Source organism: Desmodus rotundus, chromosome 3 (assembly GCF_022682495.2).
Source record: "Desmodus rotundus isolate HL8 chromosome 3, HLdesRot8A.1, whole genome shotgun sequence".
NCBI lineage: Eukaryota > Metazoa > Chordata > Mammalia > Chiroptera > Phyllostomidae > Desmodus > Desmodus rotundus.
The window spans coordinates 83,296,004-83,317,958 of record NC_071389.1 but is presented as its reverse complement, the minus strand read 5'-3'; the positions used below and the strand labels follow the sequence as shown (position 1 = coordinate 83,317,958).

General features: G+C 39.6%; 1 protein-coding gene across 3 annotated transcripts in view; it reads left to right on the top strand.

The window, feature by feature from the left end:
* LYRM4 (LYR motif containing 4) overlaps positions 1-21,955 on the top strand; it is a 171,282-nt gene that overhangs the window by 50,608 nt on the left and 98,719 nt on the right. Inside the window, exon 3 of one of the 3 annotated variants that reach the window (XM_045189092.3) lies at positions 6,107-6,153. The exons of the other annotated variants lie outside the window; for them this stretch is intronic. Within the exon in view, the coding sequence (XP_045045027.2) occupies positions 6,107-6,153 (47 nt within the window). The remainder of the gene's footprint in view (positions 1-6,106; positions 6,154-21,955) is intronic. 3 annotated transcript variants of the gene reach the window in all.

The window sequence follows — 21,955 nt, the reverse complement described above, 5'->3', positions numbered from 1 at the left end:
ATGCCTTAGAGCTAACTCAGAAGTTCAAGGATGTGAGCACCTGAGTCAGTAGACGTTGAAGTATAAAGACATTCCCCTAATATTGTTCCAGAGACATGTAAGGACCATATCAACCTAGGTCCTTCTCATCAGAGTCATTCTTCCTTTACATCCTCAGTGCACAGAGATATTTAGTCTTCATTGTGGCAGCCTGAAGGATTCTAGAGAGCATCAGCATTTCTTATTAGCCTTTCACACCACTCCTAAGGGTTGTTCTGATTTGAAGAAGTAAAACGGCAGATTGATTTTCCTCCATTAGGAGTCCTTTTGCTCCTTCTCCATAATTATGGCCTACTGAATAGAAGCCTGACAGGTACATGTTCTTTCTTTAACATTTTTGGACCAACTCTCTCCCTGAAAATTATAATTCAGTCTGGCAATCTCTGAATTTTTTCCAGCTATGTGCATCATCTTATATCTATCTCAGAATTAGCAAAGACATTCTTCTACCTTTCTCTAGACTCCCATTGTTTCCATATAAAAGGGTTCTATAAAGACAGATTGACCCCAGCAGCTTGTAGGAGTTCTTCCTCTCTCCTGAAAGCAAGTTCTGGACTAGCCTCCCCTAAACCAAGCTTTCCTGTTTGCTTCCCAAGTGGGAGCACAAAAATTGGAGAAGCCTTTTCTGTACATGCCTGACGGTGCCAGAGACGGTACACAGAAGCAGGGCTGTGTATGTCTAGGGTTGGGCAGACAGCTCTCACACAATCTAGGCAGCAGAAAAGTCCCTAATGACTTTCTACTTCAAATAATAAACAAGGCTTCTTGGGTATTTTATATCAGAAAGAGAAACAAGAAAGTCAACCAGACTCTGCTTTCATCTTTGTTCTTTTTTACATCTTGTCATTCTGAAGATACTTCTCCTGATTCTTATTTATAAGGCACTAATTGGAACAGTTTGCAGTTAATCACTCTACTTGGTACAGCTCTGCAGTTTGCTGCGCCCCTTTGCATGGTGAGCAGCCCTAGCTGCCGTTTTCTGTGTCAGCACTTCTGAGCACTATAGCCTTGAGGCTCCAAGTGTCCTCTGACGCCTGTAGCTTCAGCAGCCTTCCATGTGTAGTTCACAGAGATTTTGCGTACATCAAAGAGAACAAATTTCCCAAGCCTTTTGAAATAGAGTTATGATCTTTGTTACATACCTAGTGTAATGGCTACATGACTGTGAGTGAAGAAGCAGAAGACGCTGCTGGAAATGGGAGACTCTAGAGAGCTATGGCAATGGGGTTGTTACCAGACCTGTTTTTCTGTACCGTGATGAGATTTCCTTAAATGTGTGATTTAAGAGTTAAGATTGTAAGTTCAGGAAAATTCAGCTGATTTCTAAGTGTGTAGCAACTTTTTCTTGAAATCTGATGAAAGTTAATATATCTGCAAAGTTGGAGTTTATTTACAGCTGTGTGATGCTATCAGTGTTCATTAGCTTGCCTCCCAGGAAGGCAAAAATCTTCAGTTCTCCCAGGTTCTCATAATATACCAGCAAACCTGGGTAACAGGAGTTGTTTGTTTCTGTGTGTGTGTGTGTGTGTATAAAAATGTTATTTTTTTAGACACTTTTCATAGATACTCAGGTAAAACTTTGATCTCTAGGAAAGAAACAACTATTCCACATTCAGAGTTTCCCAACCACTGACTTACGTAGTCTCGTGGATTTAGCAACAAATTTAGATCCAAATAATATTTGGTTACCCTGCCAGTGATGGGTTATACATGTATCAAGGTAAGGACTGAATCTAGAAAAACAAGGGTTATCTGTAACAGTCAAACCTCAGTTCTCAAACGTCTCCCATCTCAAACAATTTAGTTCTGGACCTAGTTGTTCACAAAAAAAAAAATGTCTCAGTTTCTGGACAGAACTTCGGATCTTGACCATCACCTTTTCATGATGATACCTGTATGATCAGTCACCTGTAATTTGGTTTTCAAACAAATTGCTTCTCGAACAGCCTTCTGGAACAAATAAAGTTTGAGAACTGAGGCTCTACTGTAATTGCTTGGAGACATGATGTATGTAATTGTACAGTGTGAGGATAAGCTGGGTGTCTTGTAATTCTGGAAAATGACATGGTTTTAGAGTTATACCAGTTTTGCCAGAAGCTTTTTAGTGATAACACTTTTATACCACATTGGCTATTATTAAGCTGATGGTTTGTTGTTGTTTTAGTGAAGCAATTCAAATAGTGGATATAGCAACCCAGAATTATGAACCTGCAGTTGTAAGCAATTAGAACAGGTGTTCTATGTACAGCCATTAAAGATAGTAGGCGAGGGGTTGATATTTCAGGTAGCACACATCTTTGTTAACCTAAGTGTGTGTGTATGCCAGGTGAAGCGTTTTCAGTGTTTCTTGGCTTGTACTTAATCATCATTTTTGTAGGTCCCTAAGCAAACTAATGTGCCTAATTTATTCACATTTTGGGCGGTAGTAGGTGAATCTCTGAAACTGTATCTTGCTGTTATTTGCTATTTTATAGTTTAGTCTTTTTTTTAATTTTTGTTGTTATTCAATTACAGTTGTCTGCATTTTCTCCCCATCCCTCCACCCCACCCCAGCCGAACCCACCTCCCTCCCCTGCCTCCACCCTTCCCCGCCTCCACCCTCCCCCTTGATTTTGTCCATGTGTCCTTTATAGTATTTCCTATAAACCCCTCTCCCCACTGTCCCCTCCCCACTCCCCTCTGGCTATTGTTAGATTGTTCTTAACTTCAGGTTTAGTCTTTAAATGACTGTTGAACAGAAATGTGCACCAGTAACTTTTTGAATGTGCCTGTTGAGAAATCAGAAGCTGATGAACAATGACTGTCTTCTCTCATATCAGTCACTGCAGTGTCCGCTCCAGTGCCCTTAGTATTGGTTAAAACTTGAGTTAGAAGTGATATCTCACTCACAGTTCTCATCTTTTACAACAGCCTATGAAGAGGTAGAAATGTTTTAGGTCCTCTTGGGGAAAAGTAATAGTGTATTGTGTATCTCTCCTCGTATATATTTTAGCTTAAGTACCATTTTGATTGTGTGAGGGCATCTCTAAAATTTACTTGGCAGCTATTTTCATGGAGTAAATGAAAGTCAGCCCCTACATTAGTGGCACTTAAATTGCGTGAAGACAATTACACACTATCCACAATAGCCAAGGTGGAAGCAACCCAAATTCCACTGATAGATGAATCGATAAAGAAAATATGGTGCGTGTATACAGTGGAATATTATTCAGCCTTAAAAAAAAAAAAGGAAGTTCTCACACATGCTACAATGTGGATGAACTTTGAGAATGTTATGCTAACGGAAATAAGCCACTTATGTTAGGTGCCTAGAACAGTAAAATTCACAGAGACAGAAAGTAGTGTGATGGTTGTCAGGGGCTGGAAGATATGGGGAAGGCAGAGTTGTTTAACAGGTACAGTTTGTTTTGCAGGTTGAAACACTGAGATTCTAGAGATTTGTTTCAAAACAATGTAAATGCAATTAGTACTAATACTGTACACTCAAAAATGGTTAAGATGGTAAATTTTATGTGTTTTCTTCACAATTACAAAAAAACCTCTCCCTCTGCTGCCTGCCCCTCAAAAAGAATTAAATGCTTCAGACACTGGTATTTGAGGGTGGGAGGCCTACATCATTGGAAGCTTGATCAAGAGCATTTATATGTGTGAGTCTTTAGTTTCTTATCAGTAAAATGTAAGGATTCGTATGATTTCTAAGGCTACTTGCAGTTCTAAATTTCTGTGATTCAACATTTCACATAGTTACCTGCCCCCTTCTTCTTTACTTGCAGAAACTTACTGATACATGTTAGAGTAAATTGCTCTATGCTCAGCTTTCCTTGACCATTTTTCACAAAGATCTTAACTCTATAGTTTAGGCTGCAAAGGAGCAGAGTTGTAGCCAGCTACATACAGGGTATGGCAAAAGTCGGTTTGTAATTGTTCATATGGAAAGTAATAGAATAATTAATAAATAATAATACAAGAATAAACTATGTTTCACATACTCACAACTATAAACCTACTTTTGCCACACCCTATATTTTGACTGTCATAAATTCTAAAAACTTGTCTTCATCCTAACGTTTCTGCTACAAGGAAAATCAGAATATTGCTTTTATTAATGTTGCTAACACCTCTGCTGTGCACTTCCTTTCTGGTAGGTGATTACATCACCAGTACTAGCATCTATCTCTGAGCAGAACATTTTCTTTCAAAGAAAATGAAATAACAGTTGACAAGCAATGACAAGCAATAATGCATTAAGTAATAGGCAAAAGAAAGATTAAAATGCTTTCCTCAAGCCCCGCCTTAATATTAATGATAGTTTCTTCCTAATTTGACTGCTTCCTGCTCCTTGATGGCTTCTTCACACATTACACACAATCTGCTCAATAAATCAAATGCACTACATATATTGCAGTTCTGTGCCCACAGTTTCTTCCCTAGATGCTTACTGAGCACCCACTCTATGCCATAGAATTATGAATTGACTTTATAAGCTTTTGAAGGCAAAGTTGGGATGCAATTATGAGATCCATCAGAACCTTGTAGAAGTTCTTTCTCACTTTGACTCTTTGGAGACAAACTTCTTGTCGCCGTTCTAGATCCATCTATTATTCATTAATTTAATAGAACAGAAATATATAGAGTTTAAAAGGGTATCCCAATAGTACTTTCTGCTATACCTATATGGATCAACTAAATTGATATCAAAGGGCCCTGACTGGCATGGCTCAGTTGGTTGGGCATCATCTCACAAAGCAAAAGGTCATCAGTTCAGTTCCCTGTCAGGGCACACGCCTCGGTTGCGGGTTTGGTCCCCAGTTGGAGCATGTGTGAGAGGCATCTGATTCATACATGCTCCATTTCTCTCTCACATCAATGTTTCTCTCCCTCCATTTCCCTCTGTCTAAAATAAATAAATAAAATCTTTAAAATTTTTTTAAATTAAATCAAAGAGTTGATCTACATATTTAAAAAATAATAAGGCAATGAGAAGCAAGAGAGATGTATGTACTCTGTCTTAGACTTTAATAAAAATCCTCAGGAAATCAACATTCTGAATTTATATACAGTGACCAGATTGCCCCCTAAGTGAACCCTATATCCTTTAATATATGAATTCTTTCAAAAGGAATGAAAGATTCCTCAGCACCCCATCAAAGTTTAAGAAAGCAGGGCAATAAGAAGGGTTGTTTAGTTTTATAGCTTGGCCTACTTAAAACATTCATTTTTTTCAGTCTGTTCAATATGTGGTTCCTCTGCAGCTATAAAAAGACTTCCTCATACAAGAATTTATCTAATTTCCTCCCTCCCTGCTTTTTCTATAAATTCCAGTAAATCCTCAAGTCTCGGGCAATAATATTCCTGTAATTGGCATTCTTGTAGAAGAAATGCCTCTCAGTTGAAGATTTCCCATTAAATTGATTTGATTCCTCCAAAGTTGATATGCACAAAATAAGATTCCATTTCACTTCTAGACAAAGCCTTTCTCGCCACTGCATTTTTCATACCTAACACGTAGGTCTTCTGCATATTTCTATGTTCAGAAGAGCTCATGAAGAAGGCACTGGTAATGCTATCCATAGAAAGCTTTTGCATGAGTTTCATTTGAGAATGCTTTAGCTGTTCACTCTTGAATTCCTTGAGCTCTATTTGTTGCTAAAACATCTACAGTCAAAGCAGATATCATCAACTCTGGAGCAGAAAGTACATTAATCTCATAGGCAAGAGATGGAAGTTCTAAACTCAGCTCTGACAGAAATTTACTGTGTGATTGTGGACAGATTGTTTATTTGCCTTATTTACCACATCTATAAAGAGATGATTTCACTGATGAAGGTGGTGGTGGTGGTGGTGGTGGTAGTGATGTGTGCTCATTGTCAATGCCCTCTCTGTGTACCGACACTGGGTACCAAGCACTTTGAATGTGTTGTCTGAGTTTGTCCTGACAGCAGCCGTGTAAGAAACATACTGCTATCATTGGGTTAGATGAGGAAATTTAGACTTGGCACATTTGAATAGTTTTCTGAAGACACACCGTTAAACAAATGATAAGCCCATATTCATTCTCACTTTTTAGCCAGTTCTTAGAAGAGGATCACACCGTGGATGGCCTGATCTTGACAGGTAAATGAGACTTTAGAGATGAGAGAAGACAAGATTTTTATTTCTTTTTCTAATTGTTCATTTAGAGCTCTTATTAGAACCTAACAGTTTACCTTCTATAGTTTTATGAATAGTTTATCCCAGGGACTGATCTCCTCTATCATTTCTGAAAAAACATTTCACACTCTCTGCCTTCAAAAGAATAAAAAATACAAAAACCACCGTCTGAAAATGTTAAAGTTCAGCCACCTTATTTAAGAAGTGTTTGCTGAGAATTTCCCCATAGATCTGAAGGTTGCAGCTCCAATTGTGCTTTTTCTGACAAGCTGTTGCTGAAGTGCCCTTCAGTGGAAACCTTTTGATGCCTTACTGCTTGGCTCATCCTTTCAAGCAATCAAAGTTAATTCAAGTCAGGCTTTTGCTGAAGATCTCCCAAGATGACAGAGGAACAATGTTACGTCTTCTAAGAAGGGCAATAGAAGGGGCTCACCCTGTTCATGTTAATTTGTGTTTTCTGTACCCCATCCTCTGAGATGCAGGGAGATACTGACAGCCCCTAACCCCATGTCCAGTGTGTCTGTGAGAGCATGTACTCATTTCCTGAACATTTGATATCTGCAGTTGGATATTTTCAAATTTGATGGATTTCCTTTGTGTATATACAAGGATATAAAGGATATTTTTATTGGTGCTATTGGAAAGATTTCTCCTAATTATACATGTATCATCCTAAAACACTTGTTGTTTTAATCAGAGACATAATAAGAATAGTTGGTAAGAGAAGAAGTTTTGAACAAGATACACCTATATTTAAATTCTAACACAAGGATAGTAGCTCTCTATCCTTAGTCGTGATATTTAATCTCTCTTAAAACATTATCATCAATTTTTCTATTAAAGACAAAAAAATACCATTCTTAAGTTAATGTTAGTTTTGTACTTGCTATGTTTTTGAAATAACAGAGCCAAATGGTGTGTGTCAGAAATTGTATCTCTCTATCTGGTAATTAGGGCTACCATTTTATGGGTTGCTCAATTATAAATAGTCAAAAAAAAAGAAAATGAAAAATTCTCTAAGATGTGGTACTATAATAATCTTAGCTTTATTAAACAATGCTAGTGCAGAATTAAATATTTTAAATATTTTCCTTTTCTTCAAACATTTCCATTTCATACAGTACTTCTTTTCACCCATCTCACTTCCTTAATGTACTGAAAATAGCAGAACCTCAAGGTTGTATGGATTCCACTTCAAAGTCTAACATATATTAGTGATTACATCACCAGAAAGTTCATGGGTGCATCAGTTTCCAAAATCTCTAATAGCACAAGAATTTTTTTTATGAATCTGCTGTATTTATAATAAATCTAAGTGTAACTGCCTTCTTGAGATGGACGGGGTGGGGGCAGTTACAGGTTATTCCTGAATTTCACTAAATAAGTAAGTGTATTCAAGAACTGCCTACACAGAGGTAGATTTGCTGTCCGAGCCCAATAAATACTCAGTCACTGAATGGTGGCTTTCCCAAGAGCCAGCAGAGGTGGGTTCTGCTCCCCACCGCCTCCTTGGCAGCTGCAGGCAGTCCTCATATGCCAGGACCTTCTGAAAGTAAGGAGAGGGCCGTACCATGGCTCTTTAAGATCCCTTTCATGCCTGACATTTTCTGATTATGAAAGTTACTGAAAATGATCATTAGGTCCCAGAAACATACCTGTGAAGATTAGATTTTGACTAAGGGTGAGTTATGTCACTGACCTTCTCTGTTTACTAAATTGACTTTAAAAAGAAAGCCCAATTGCCCAGCTCTCACAGATACCGTGTTTTGTTGAGCATGGGGGAGTAACTGGGTTGCATAATGCTGAGTTATGTAATATTCGTTCTTCATAGTCAGCCTCAGCAGGGAATCAGTTCGAGAAAAGCCTTTGGCAATACTTCATAAAGCTTTTAACACTCAGTGATGGCAGGGATGTTACGTGGGTCATAGTGAGGAGCAGAAGCTGCCCTTTTGTACAGGTGACAGATTTTAGATGCCTCATTTACAAATGAAGTTTTCTTCAGTAGGACTCAACAAACCTAAGAAGGAATGGGGTGGGGAAGGGGAGACTGTAGAAAAGAGAAAACAATAAATTCTTCTCTTGCTTTGAACTGGGTTTTATCTTAACAGTGCCAAACTTAGTGTTTTGCATTTTTCAACAACTCTCAGCTATTATTTAAAGTTTGCAGCTATCTTCCTAGCTATATTTTTCATAATATTAAAGTATTTTAATACTTTAATATTAAACCCACTATTGGTATTTTGATAAGAATTGCATTTTAATAAAATGAATTTTATAAAAACTTGATTTAGATACACTTTGGTATCCTTGGAAACTCCTTTCAACCAAGAGGCAGTAAGTGCTCAAAGTCAAGGAGTGAGTCTCTGGGGAAGGCACCCACAGCCCTATGACTTCTAAATTCCTTGCTGGGTCCTCGGGTGCACACAGAGAGAAATGAGGTGCAATGACCCCCCAACCCTCAGAGCTCCTAGCCCTTTACTGCTGTATGGGTGCGAAAGACAGTATTCTCTCCACAGGCAGCAAACATTAGCTAAGGACGTGAGTAAGGAGGGCAGACCCAGAGCTGAGCAGAAGGTTGAAAAAAGTATTAAGCCTTACCAGTGAAATGGCTCACTCAAGGAGAAGGAGTACTCCTGGTCCCGCACCCCCTCAGCTGATGGCCATTGTCAGGGATCTAAAGTTTGGGGCTAGACATGGAAGAGCGTGTATGCCTGTGCATGCACTTGTGCACCTAGGACCCCTTAGGCATACAGTGCCAAGGTTTGCCTGATTGCTTGTACCCCTTCCTTGACAGTAAGACTCGTGTATTCCATATCTTAGCCCCATATGTACCCATTTACTCACCTTGGACCCTTTAAATCATACATGAGTGAAGTTTTCCATTATCTAAGTATAAGCACTTTGTAATCTTTCAAAGAGAGACTAACCAATCTGAAAACAATTGCCATGTTTTCCCAAGAAAATGAAATTTTTAATCTGTTTTTTAATCCTCACCTGAGGATATGTTTATTGATTTTAGAGAGAGAGGAAAGGACAGAGGGAGAGAAGGAGTGACAGAGAGGGGGGGAGAGAGAGAGAAACATCGATGTGGGAGAAGCATCGATGGGTTGCTTCCTGTACAAATCTCGACCATCAGTCGAACTCGCAACCTAGGTATGTGCCCTGACCAATGATTGAACCAGCATCCCTTTCAGTGTATGGGACAATGCTTTAATGTGAACATGTTTTCTGCCATATGTTGTGGTATACTTGGAATGTAGTTCAATTCAACTTTCTATTTTAAATTTTATTACTGGGGAACCAAGGCTACCTGGCCTTTAATGGGATCTTCAAAGAGGACTTTTCATCTCATTATGGTGGCTCTCTCAGCTTTGTGCACAGTAAGAATCACCTGGGGTGCTTTTACAAATCCCAGGACCAGGCCACTCCAGACCAATGGAATTAGAGTTTCTGGGTGGGACTGAAGCATCAGTATTTTTAAATATCCCCAGGTGATTATGACATGTGACTGAGGCTGAGAACCAGTACTTTATACTGAACACCAGAGGGCCCCTAAGTGGGCACCCCCACCTGTCATCCTGAACAGAGTGCATGTTCTTCAGGAGGCTGGTCATGTGGGCAAGGTGTCTTTGATTTCTGTGATTGCTGATCTCTGGGTCTCCTAATTAAACCTCTGTTCTTGGAATGATATTTATTCTGTTGTACTTTTACAGAGATCCAGACTCTACGTACTTTTATATATTAAACAATGAAACTCTCATATTACAACTGAAAATCTCATTTGCTCACATCAGGAAAGATACAGTATGTGCTTTGGAGTTCATTGGGGTTTGGGCTGACACTGCAAGACAGCATCCTTGATAGCCAAGTAGAATAACTAGGCTTAGTGTCAGAAAAACAGCAGACATCTCAGGAGTGCAATTCTCATCTCAGGGAGTAATGCTTTAACATTGTTTTGGGAATATTGTCTTTGTTTGCTCACCTGAGGGTTTGCTGCTCATATAAATTGTATTTCATCCATCCTACTCTTCAGTTGTCACATAAACCTTGGCAAAAAGAATACCCACAGTGTCCTGTATCTTCATAGGAGTCATTTTCCCAAGTCAGATTCCAAGTGCAGTAAAGTTATTCAGGAAGTGATACACTTTCTCTCCTTTCAGGGCAAATATATGGGAAAAAAAGAAAACTAATATATCTGTAAACCAAGAAAAATACTTGTAAAATGTGTTCAGCCATTCAAGAGAGTTGGTAGGAGTGTGCTCTCACTTTGGTCTGTTTGTCCTGGACTGGTTGTCCTCGACATCTACTCTCAGATCACCTTGGGAGCAGCTAGGAGACCAGGGCACCAGCTTTTAGGAGCTGGCCCAGTGACATACACATCACTGGGCCAAATGTTCTAACACTCAAAGGAACTGGTTTAGGACTTAAATTGAGCCAGGGCTAATGCATCCAATTTTTGTCAGGCAGTTGTCTGGAAATCTAGTCTGATTTTTCTCAACTCCAGAACCCACTCAAGGCTCAGCCCATTGATGAAACTGAGACAGTTTCATTCTAGCAGTCTTACCTGTTCTTCCCTAGTGAAAGTACTGTGTAGATTTTACTACATCATGTGTTTCGCAACTTGCTAGAACTTTCAGTGTATGCCTTTTTTCTTTAACAGCTTTATTGAGATGTAATTCACATAGCACAGAAGTCACCCAGTAAAAGTGTACAACTTAATGGCTTTTAGTATATTCACAGAGTTCTACAACTATAATCATTTTAGAACCTCCACCACCCAAAAAAGAAGCACCATACCCATTAGCAGTGACCTCACTTTCCCCCAATCCACTCTCCCCAGCCCTCGACAACCACCAAACTACTTTCTGTCTCTATGGATTTACCTGTTCTGGACATTTCATATAAATAGAATTTCTATTTGTGACTGGCTTTTTTCACTTACCATGACATTTGCAAGGTTCATCCATGTTATAGTACATATTGAGACTTCATTCTTTTTAACACCAAATAACATTTCATTGTATGAACATACCATATTTTATTTATCCATTAATTAGTTGATGAACATTTGGGTTGTTTCTACTTTTTTGCTATTATGAATAATACTATGAACATTCGTGTACAAATTTTTGTGTGAGCATATATTTTCATTTCTCTTGGGCTTATACCTAAGAGTGGAATTGCTGGGTCATATGGTAACTCTATATTTAACTTTTCTAGGAACTACCAGATTGTTTTTTAAAGTGGTTGCTCAATTGTACATTATCAGCAGCAGTGTATAAAAGCTCTAATTTTGCCACATTTTTGCAAACACTTATTATTATATGTTGTTTTGACCATAGCCATAGCAGTATAGGGAAGTGGTACAGTATACATGTTTTGTACATAAAAACAACCAGATCTATACCAGAAGGCAAACTTCCACCTAATTGCTCTAAGGAAGATTAAGATTTTTTTTTAATTTTTATCTACTTTGTCCATACAAGCTTCAGACTAGTCCTTCTCTGTATCTAAACTCCATTCTCTGTAGAATGAGAACCAGTTTAAGCCCTTGCCAATTATATAGTGCTTATAAAAGGTGGATATGGTTTGGCAATGTGACTTGGGTAGGCAGGGGTTGATTCAGATGATCTGAAGCTCCGCATAAGAATCCCTTTCTTTCATTGTTCTGTATGACCCTCCCTGAGCGTTGACTGGAAAGAAAGAGCTTCCCAGATGGACGAGGATAATGTACTTGGCCTTTCACAGTGCCTCATAAAGTTCTTTCACACAGTAGCTATTAGTTGATTTTTTCTTTAACTCTAGTTTCTTCCCTACAAAAATTCAGTTGCTGTTGCAAAAGCATAGACCTCATTATCACTAAGTCATTCAGTTTTTTTAATGTCCTTATTCTTCTTTACAGATCTGATATAATTTACCCCTTGAAAAGTCATCTTTGGTCCTCTCTTTTCATGCGAACTGTTGGCCTCTATGTACATTAGATATTTGCACTTGGGTGTTTTACCAATACTTGAAACCCATCATGACCAAACCTTAGTTATCTTTCGTTCCTTTTAAAGCAATTTTTGTTCACAAATTCCCAATACCTCCACTCTCTTAGTAACCCAGGCTCAAATCCACCCTGTCCTGTATACTAAGAGAACGGAGCCTTGATTGTTCATACCATCCATTCAGAATACATCTAAGACTCTTTTTAGGTCCTCCAAAATAGGGTACCTAGGAATATTAAAATATATTCTTTTTTTAATTATTTTTTTCAATTACAGTTGACATACAATATTATGTTAGTTTCAGATGTACACTCCAGTGATTAGACATTATATTGCTATAAAGTTATCATCTGATAAATCATACCTATACATAGGTATGACACCATACATAATTATTAGACGCCATACATAGTTATTAGAATATTACTGACTTCATTCCCTATGCTGTACTTCAGATCCCATAACTATTCTGTAACAACCAATTTGTACTTCTTAATCCCTTCACCTTATTCACCCATTCTCCAGCCCCTCCTCCCATCTGGTAACCCTCACAATGTTCTCTATATCTATGAGTCTGTTTCTGTTCTGTTTGTTTATTTTGTTTTATAGATTCAATTGATGATAGATATGTATTCATTGTCATTTTATTCATCATATTTTTTCTCTCTTTTTTCTTTTCTTCTTCTTCCTCTTCTTCTTCTCCCTCTTCTTTTTAAAGAAGACCCTCTCACATTTCATGTAATACTAGTGTGGTGGTGATAAACTCCTTTAGCTTTTTCTTGTCTGGGAAGCTCTGTATATGTCCTTTGATTCTAAATAACAGCTTTGCTGGGTACAGTAGTCTTGGGTTAGGTCCTTGGTTTTCATCACTTTCAATATTTCTTGCAAATCCCTTCTGGCCTACAAAGTTTCTGTTAAGTGTGCTGACAGTCTTATGGATCTCCCTTATAGGTAACTAACTGCTTTTCTCTTGCTGCTTTTAAGATTCTCTTTGTCTTTAACCTTTCACATTTTAAGTATGATGTGTCTTAGTGTGGGCCTCCTTGAGTTCATCTTGTTTGGGACTCTGTGCTTCCTGGACTTGTATGTCTACTTCCTTCACTGAGTTAAGGAAGTTTTCTGTCAGATTTTTAAAATAGTTTTCAATTTCTTGCTGTCTGTACTCCTTCCTGCACTCCCATGATGCGAATATTGGTTTGCTTGAAGTTTTCCCAGAGACTCCTTACACTGTTCTCATTTCTTTTATTCTTTTTTCTTTTTGCTGTTCTGATTGGATGCTTTTTGCTTCCTCCTATTCCAAATCATTGTTTTGATTTTCAGCTTCATCTACTCTATTGTTGATTCCCTCTAAATTATTATTCTTTTTAGTTAGTGTATCCTTTATTTCTCACTGGTTCTTTTTTATGGTTTCCATGTCCTTTTGTATGCTGTTGAAACTATCTAAGGTCATCTATTCTTCCCTGCATTCACTGAACATCCTTATAACCAGTGTTTTGAACTCTGTATCTAATAGATTATTTGTCTCCATTTTGTTTAGTTCTTTTTCTGGAGTTTTGTTCTGCTCTTTCATGCTTCTCTATCTCCTCATTTTGGTAGCCTTCCTGCATTTGTTTCTATATATTAGGTAGAGCTGCTACATCCCCTATGCTTGGTAGAATGTCCTAATGTACTAGGTGTCCTGTAGAGTCCAGTGGTACAGCCTCTCCATTCACCTGAGCTGGACACTGCAGGTGCACCCCCCTCCTATGTGGGTTGAGTACACCTTCCTATTGTTGTTGAGCCTTGATTTCTGTTGGCACATCAGTGGGAGGGATTTACCCCAAGGCCTATGAGCTGCAAGGACTGGCTGCAACCACCATGGAGGATCAGCTGTGCAGTGGCCTGCCCCACAGAGCAAGACTTATTCAGCAGGGCTCTGGTGCATGCTGAGTCTGCCCCTTAAGAGTATTGCTTGTGGAGGTGGTTGGGTGGTGCTTTGGCCATCTGAAGCCATCCATTGGGTGTGCTGGCTCTGGAGCCTTCCAGGAGGTGCAGACCAAGGTCAGCCACCACCTGTGTTCTGCCCAAGGCCTACCGGCATGAGCTACAAAGCAGCCTACAGATGGCTGCTACTTATGCTGGGCTTGGTGCCGAGGAGCGGCCTGGCTGTGAACTAGGGCTGGCTGCTGCCAGTGCCAGGTCTAGGACCACTTAGCAATAGGCACAGGGCACGCCGAGACCAGATGCTGCTTGTTTGAGAGATTTTAGGAAAGTCTGAAGCATGAGCCAAGACAGGCCACTTGTATGGAAAAGCCACTGAAAACAGCTTGGGTGGGAATGCAAGTTGGTGGGTCCTCAGGAAATCAACAGTGTGGGGCAAACAGTGTAAGACTGGTTGATGGAGTCTCAGATACGGCACCCACCTGACAGCTCTGTGGGGGGAAGGCTGGGAAAGAAACAGTGGCCTCTGCCAGTGCTTCTGTCTGGGAGAAAGTTACCCCTCCAGCTCTCACCCTTATGCCAGACACTTCTGTTTCTCCCTGTATATCCCTGGAGCCTTTCTAACTGCTGCCTTAGCACTGAAGCTCAGAGGGAGTGAGTCTGAGTAAGTTCATGCATGGACCCTTTAAGAGGAACTGCCTGGGACTCCAGAAGCCCTTTGTTTCCCTTCACCACAATCCCTGCTGGTTTTTACAGCCAGAAGTTATGGGGACTTCTTTTCCCAGCACTGGAACCCTGGACTGGGAGCCCTGGTGTGGGGCTGGGACCCCCACTTCACAGGGGCACCTCCACAGGAACCAAGATATCTCTCCTAATTTTTATCTGCCACATGGGACTAGCCTGTTCCACATTTCTGCCCCTCCTACCAGTCTCAGTGTGGCTTCTTCTTTAAATCCTTAGTTGTAGGACTTCTGGTCTGATAGATTTCAGGCAATTCTGAATGATGGTTGTCCTTTAGTTTAGCTGTATTTTTGATGCGGTTGTGGGGGTAGGCCAGTACCATATTTGCAAAATACATACTGAGATACTACCCTAAAAACTGACATTTTATTAAGGCCCTGGCTTGGTGTACACTCTTCGTTTATACTGTATAATCAGGTCCAACCAACTCAGGCACTTGGGCCGCCCTTTAGCCAAGTCAGTGTGTCATGTTCTTTGTCTCTTCTTAAACACTTTCCTTGTTTATCTTATCATGAGTTACTAGTAAGCATTCTGTTGTTTTTTTTCTGTAGCAGTTTACTTGATATTCTGTTAGATATTCCTGTTGACTAGATGCTTATCTGTTTAAATAATCTTACTTTAATGTGAAAGCACCCTTTGTTTCCTGGCAGCCTAATTTCCCTCGGCAGTTATGTAGGTTAGATGTGTATTGATGAGCATTACTCTCTAACTACCCCGTCAAAGCACTGTGACAGGCTCATCAATCTTGTGCTTTCTTAAACGACATCAATAATGTGTTTGCATTTATCAGTATTTCCTAATTGTTAAGTTATCACATGGGAATTTCTATAGTAAATCATGCCCACGGGTATCTTCAGACATTAGGGCTTAAGATTTCTATCAATATTTTGATGTATTATAAATTATTGTTATGAGGATTCTCCTATGAGAAGGAGGAAATGGGCAGCAAGAAACAAAGAATTGAGTCAGTTTCACCATATAAAATTAAGTTAAAGAGTCTAATCATTCCAATGAAGATAAAGCTATTTCCCAAGCCAGTACAATACATTCCCATAAAGTTCAGTGTCCCCATCCAAACGAATGCTAGAGCTTCTCACCTGAGAGTGATGTGCTATGCCAAGGCTCTTCCTGAGAAGAAATTTGTATGGAAAGACAATACGGACTCCTATAAAAAAAGAACTGTTCTCAACTCATTTTTCAGAAAAGGGAACTGAGATTTTGTGATCTCAGTTACTTGCCCAGAGTCAAACAGTCAGACTTTGCAAGACTGGGACTTAAACCCAGGGCTGTTAGAGTTCATGGCTAGGCTCTCTGCCTTTCAGGGGCAAACCTGACCAAACCCAAACAAGAGTGAGACCCAGGTGTCAAAGGACTGAATCCACATCTTCTGTTAAGTAGTTGAAGGCTTTAGAACATTTTGGCTTTTTTAAAAAAGAGGTAAATGTGAAAGACCCAGGAGGTCTGTCCTCCTGTACCTGGAAGACCATCACATGCAGGAGGGTTAGACATTGTCTTCTGTGCATCCAGACAGCGGAAGTGGAGTCAGTCCTCTGACCTGGTGAGAAGCAGTGTTGTGGAGTAGGTAAGAATGTGGACCCAGAAGCCACACTGCTCCCAGCAAGTCCTTTCTCAGCCACTCACCATTCTACAGATCCAGATACTAGCTTTAATTCTTGTGAGTAGGTGCAGGCCTCACAGATAATTCTGGTTCAATGTCAGACCACTGCAATAAAGCAAGTCACGTGAACTTTTTGATTTCACAGTACATATAAATTTATCTTTACACCATACTATAGTGTATAAAGTATGCAATAGCATTATATATAAAAATGTACACACCTTAATTTAAAAATCTTTATTGATAAAAAATACTAATCATCATCTGAGCTCTAAGAGTCTTAATCTTTTTTCTGGTGGCAGGTCTTGCCTTGATGTTGATGAAAACGCAGTAGTTATGAAGTACAGTGAAATGAAGTGCAAGGTCTGCCTGTAGTTGTGAGACTATGAGACACGTTCCCAGTATTTATTGATAAGAAATATTTATGATAGCATCTCAGATTTTCATCTCTCAATAGAGTTGGAATCTTTTATATGCATAATCAGTTCCTACAGCTTCTCCTGTAATCCTCAGTACACAGTGACTGCTTCGCCTCGTAAGCGATAACTCGCATGCTTGTGCTCCATAACTACAATGCTAGTAAAGGTCAATTATGGCAGTTTTTATTGTAGAATGGCACTTAGGGTTTGCATTTTCCCTAACCAGAGTTATATCAGTTCAGGTGTTCTAATTCAACTTATTAAAATTAAGAAAACTGACTTTAGAATTTTAGACTGATCAATCCAAGCACTGATATATCTTTCTCATTTAAGATTTTAGATTTTGACTCTTGGGACTCCAACTGAGAAACATCCCCACAGTGGGAATTGCAACCCAGACATTTTTAATCTTTATTTTTCCTGGGATGGAACATAATGCCAGTGAATTCTCAGCAGCCTTTACTGAGGAAAAGATTGGGCTTTTGAGCTCACTTAACAGCTAACCTTCCATCTTGCCATTAAAACATAGGAATTTTAATCTACACTGTCTGCGTCATTTCCTCCAAGTCTTCATTTTTGGACAGCTGAGACATAGCACAGAGATTTCTAACTGCATTATTGTCACAGGAAAGTCAGGCCCAAGCAAAAGCTTCCAAATATGTCAGAGGAAGATGACTGACCTAAAATAATGTTTTCTGGAATTAGATGTTTTTAGTCACATGAGACATGGTCAAGTTATCACATTTTGTGTGTGTGTGTGTATGTGTGTGTATCTTTGCATATCTATATTTCAGGGGAGGTGATTTTAATTAAATAAATAACATTCTATTAAATTTTCAATGTCAAAGCCCATTAGAGCCATCACATTCAGAATTCACTGCTTATTAATATAGTTCAGAAATGGTGCCAAAGAATACCAAATGAATTTTCTTCTAAGTGGATTTTTCTTAAGCAGAGTTACATCGCACTAAAATACATCTACATAGCAGAGCATTTAGAAGTCATAACTATTAAAAAATGCCCAGCATTCTCAGTTTGAACCAAACTGTTAAAAAAAACAAGAAGAGGAACTCAAGGAAATCAATTACTTTGAGTCTCTTAAGGAATTTACTGTGACTCCAGTATTATCTGCTCTGGGTGCTTAGTGTAATACTTTATTACTCCAAAGTGATTCCAGAAAAATCCTATGAAAAATTAAAGTAAGGAAGAGTGTAATCCCTCTGTGTGAAATTTGAGGTAAATTAGAAAGCAGAAGACTGAACTCAGTTCTGGTTCTGCCATTAAGTCTCTGAAGGACCTTGGAAAAACTATGTAAATTCTCTTTGCTTCTGCTACTAGATGAAGACATCAGTATCAGTCTACATTGCTAGCCTAGGTAAAACATTCTTTGTGTCAGATGAACTTTTCTTATTTAAAAAATTATTGAATGTTGTAGTACTCTACTGAAAATGCCTAGATTTGGGGGCAACAGTGACATTTACATTGATCTCAGCTTCTTGTAATTATGAGCAGTGCAGTAGAGACATCCCGCACCTGTGTCTTTGTGTAGGCTAAAGCCTAGAGGTAAAAGAGCTAAGTCAGGGGCATGGGCATTGAATATGTAGACCAGCGTTACCACATTGCCCAGCAGTTTACTGTCCCAGCAACTCTGTCTTCACCCTCACTCTTCAGCTCTGAGAACATTAAGTGTTTGCATCTCTTATCAATCCAGTTCATAAATTGTGATATTTCTTTAGTTATGGGTCAAGTTAAAGATAATTTGTGAATATTAGCCTTCTGTGTTTCTCTTCTTTTCTTTTTAAATGTTTTATTGTTTGTTTTTGTTTTAGGTTCAATTGTTCATAGTTGTGAGTTCGTTGTCATTTTAATGTTTATAGTGTTGATCTTCTTCTTTTTCTTAGATAAATCCCTTTAACATTTCATATAATAAGGGCTTGGTGATGATGAACTCCTTTAACTTGACCTTCTCTGGAAGCACTTTATCTGCCCTTCCATTCTAAATGATAGCTTTGCTGGTTAGAGTCATCTAGATTGTAGGTCCTTGCTTTTCATGACTTTGAATACTTCTTTCCAGCCCCTCTTGCCTATAAGGTTTCTTTTGAGAAATCAGCTAATAGTCTACTGGGAACTCCTTTGTAGGTAACTGTCTCCTTTCACTGCTTTTAAGATTCTCTCCTTATCTTTAATCTTGGGTGACTTAGTTATGATGTGTCTTGGTGTGTTTCTCTTTGGATCCAACTTGTTTGGGACTCTCTGAGCTTCCTGGGCTTGCATGTCTATTTCCTTCGCCAGATTGGGGAAGTTCTCCTTCATATTTTTTTCAAATAATTTTTCAATTTCTTGCTCTTCCTCTTCTCCTTCTGGCACCCCTATGATTCAGATGTTGGAAGGTTTAAAGCTGTTCCATAGGTTCCTAAGCCTCTCCTCATTGTTTTGAATTCTTGTTTTCATTCTGTTCTGATTGAATGTTCATTTCTTCCTTCTGCTCCAAACCATTGATTTGAGTCCTGGTTTCCTTCCCTTCACTGTTGGTTCCCTGTATATTTTTCCTTTATTTCACTTTCCATAGCTTTCGCTTCTTCCTCTATTTTGCAACTATACTCAATCATTTCTGTGAGCATCCTGATTACCAGAGTTTTGAACTCTGTATCTAATAGGTTGGCTCTCTCTTTGCTGCTTACTTATTTTCTGGAGCTTTGATCTGTTCTTTCATTTGGGCCATATATCTTTGTCTCAGTGTATCTATTTATGTTGGAAGGGACAGAGCCTTAGGTATTTGCCAAGGCAGAGATCCCACTTTGCTGCATTGTGGCACTGTATTTGGGGGAGGGCTCAGAGAGGGAACAGCGCCAGTTGTTTGGCTCTCTCCCTACTTTCAGTCACTTCCCCCACTGCCCACAAGCATATTGAGCCCTTTTGGGTGCTGATTCCTGGGTGGGTGGGCTTGTGTACATTCTAGTATCCTGTGGGCCCCTGTAATGGACTCAGCTGTGAGACTAGGAGTTTCTCCTGCTCCTGCAATCCCCATAGGTTTTTTCAGCCAGAGGTTTTGAGGCTTTAATTTCCCATGCTGGAACCCTGGGTTCCCCAGTCTGTCCCTAGTTGTTCTTCCCGGCTTATCCACACAAAAATGTGGAATATCCTGGTCTACAAGCCACTGCTTTGGTCCTCTCCGCTCCACCTGCCCATCTCTGCCCTTCCTACCAGTCTGGCTGAATGTTTCTTTAACTCCTTGGTTGTTGGACTTCCATACAGTTCAAGTTTCTGGCAGTTCTGGGTTTTTGTTTTTAAATTGGTTGTTATCCTTCTTTAGGTCATGCTAGGAAGCAAGCATATCTACCTATGCCTCCATCTTGCCTGGAAGCCTCCCAGTTACTCCTATTTCTTTTCTGTATTTATTTACTCTCTCATTGTTTCTTGTCTTATTTATCACAAGTATATTTTTCCCCATTTGTCATTTATCTTCTGGCCTTGTTTACTATATTTTTTTCATATGGAATATTATAATTTTATACAATTACATTTTACTTTCTTGCCTTTGAATTTTGCATCCAGCTAAATTCTCACTCCAAGATTACCAAAATTTTCTTGTTTTTTCTTCTAGTGTTTCATAAACACTTTTAGGTTTAATTTTTGATGTATTTAGAATTTATTTTGGTATAAGAGTGGAGGTAGGGGTTCAGCTTAACTTTTTTGAAAATGATAACAAGTGGTTCAGCACATTCATTGAATAAGTAGAAATTTTTGTCTTAATCAAACTTACCAGGGCAGAAAATCTTCGTTTTCCTCTGTTTTACCTCATAAAGAAGCACCATCATTTTTACCAAAGTTGCTGGTTCTGCTTTGCCCTTAGTGAACTCTTACCTGTTCCTCCTATGGAACCCTGCTGATCCCGCTTCCTCAGTCATCTGCTTTTCTAGACCCTCATACTCTCCCTCTCCACCAGCTCCACTGAATTCTCCTTAGAACACATTCAGTTCTCCCACAGCCAGAAATATTTCGGCTTCTTTGCTTCCAGGTCCAGCTCCTGACCAGCTTCTTTTCCCTTTCATTTCTGCAGGGTCACTTGCAATCACAAGCTCCACTTTCTTGCCACCTGTATCCCAGCTGTACTGAAACAGCTCTTGCTAAGGTAATAGGTTCCTGATTGCCACTAACATGTGTGTCCTTGTCCAATTAGGCATCTCATCTAAGTGCTCTGACTAGTCCCACTCCTAGAGAACCTCTGAGCTATTGGTCCTTTAGTCCTCACTCCTGCCTGCCCCTGCCGCCAGTCCTGTTCCTTTGCTGGCCCTCCTCTTCTGTCCCTCTAAAACATAGGCCTGCAGGTTCCATCAGCAGCCACCCTCCCTGAGATAACATCCACCACCATGACACATCTGTTCCCTTGATGGCTCTCAAGTCTGTCTCCAGTCATTCCATCTCACCTGAGCACAGACAGGAAAACCAGGTAAACCTTCGTTTAGATCTCAGCCCTGCAACTTACCAGCCGTGTGATCCTTAGGAAGCCACTTACTGTCTGTGCATCAGCCTCCATGTGGGTCTCTTTCTCTTACTGGACCCTGGGTTTCTCATGGGCAGAAACTGGATGGTACTGTTTTGTATTATATTTTATATTATATTAAATTTTGCCTTATTGAGGGCCTGCTTTGTCTCAGTGTTGTACTGTAGACTTTGTGTAGCTCATCTCTGACAAACTAGGTGTGTTTTTGTATTCGCTTTTTATTTCAACTCAGAGATGCTTGAGGCCAAAACCCATCTCTCCCCAGTGTCTGCTGGTGTGTGTCCAGAAGCTTGGACTCTATCAAAAAGGCAGTCTTTGTCCTCCTGGGGAAATCCCCTTTGCAACCATTTTAAATACCTGCTCTTTCCCTCCACGCAGCCACCTCTGGCTTAGTCAGCTTTCCATCCCTACCTGCCTTACAGACATTCAGTCATTGTTTACATTGTTTAGTCTTTCTCTCTCTCTCTCTCTCTCTCTCTCTCTCTCTCTCCCTCTCTCCTCTCTCTCTCTCTCTCACTCACACACACACACATACAGAGCTTTCCTCATTCCTTCACTTAGTCACTGAATCATT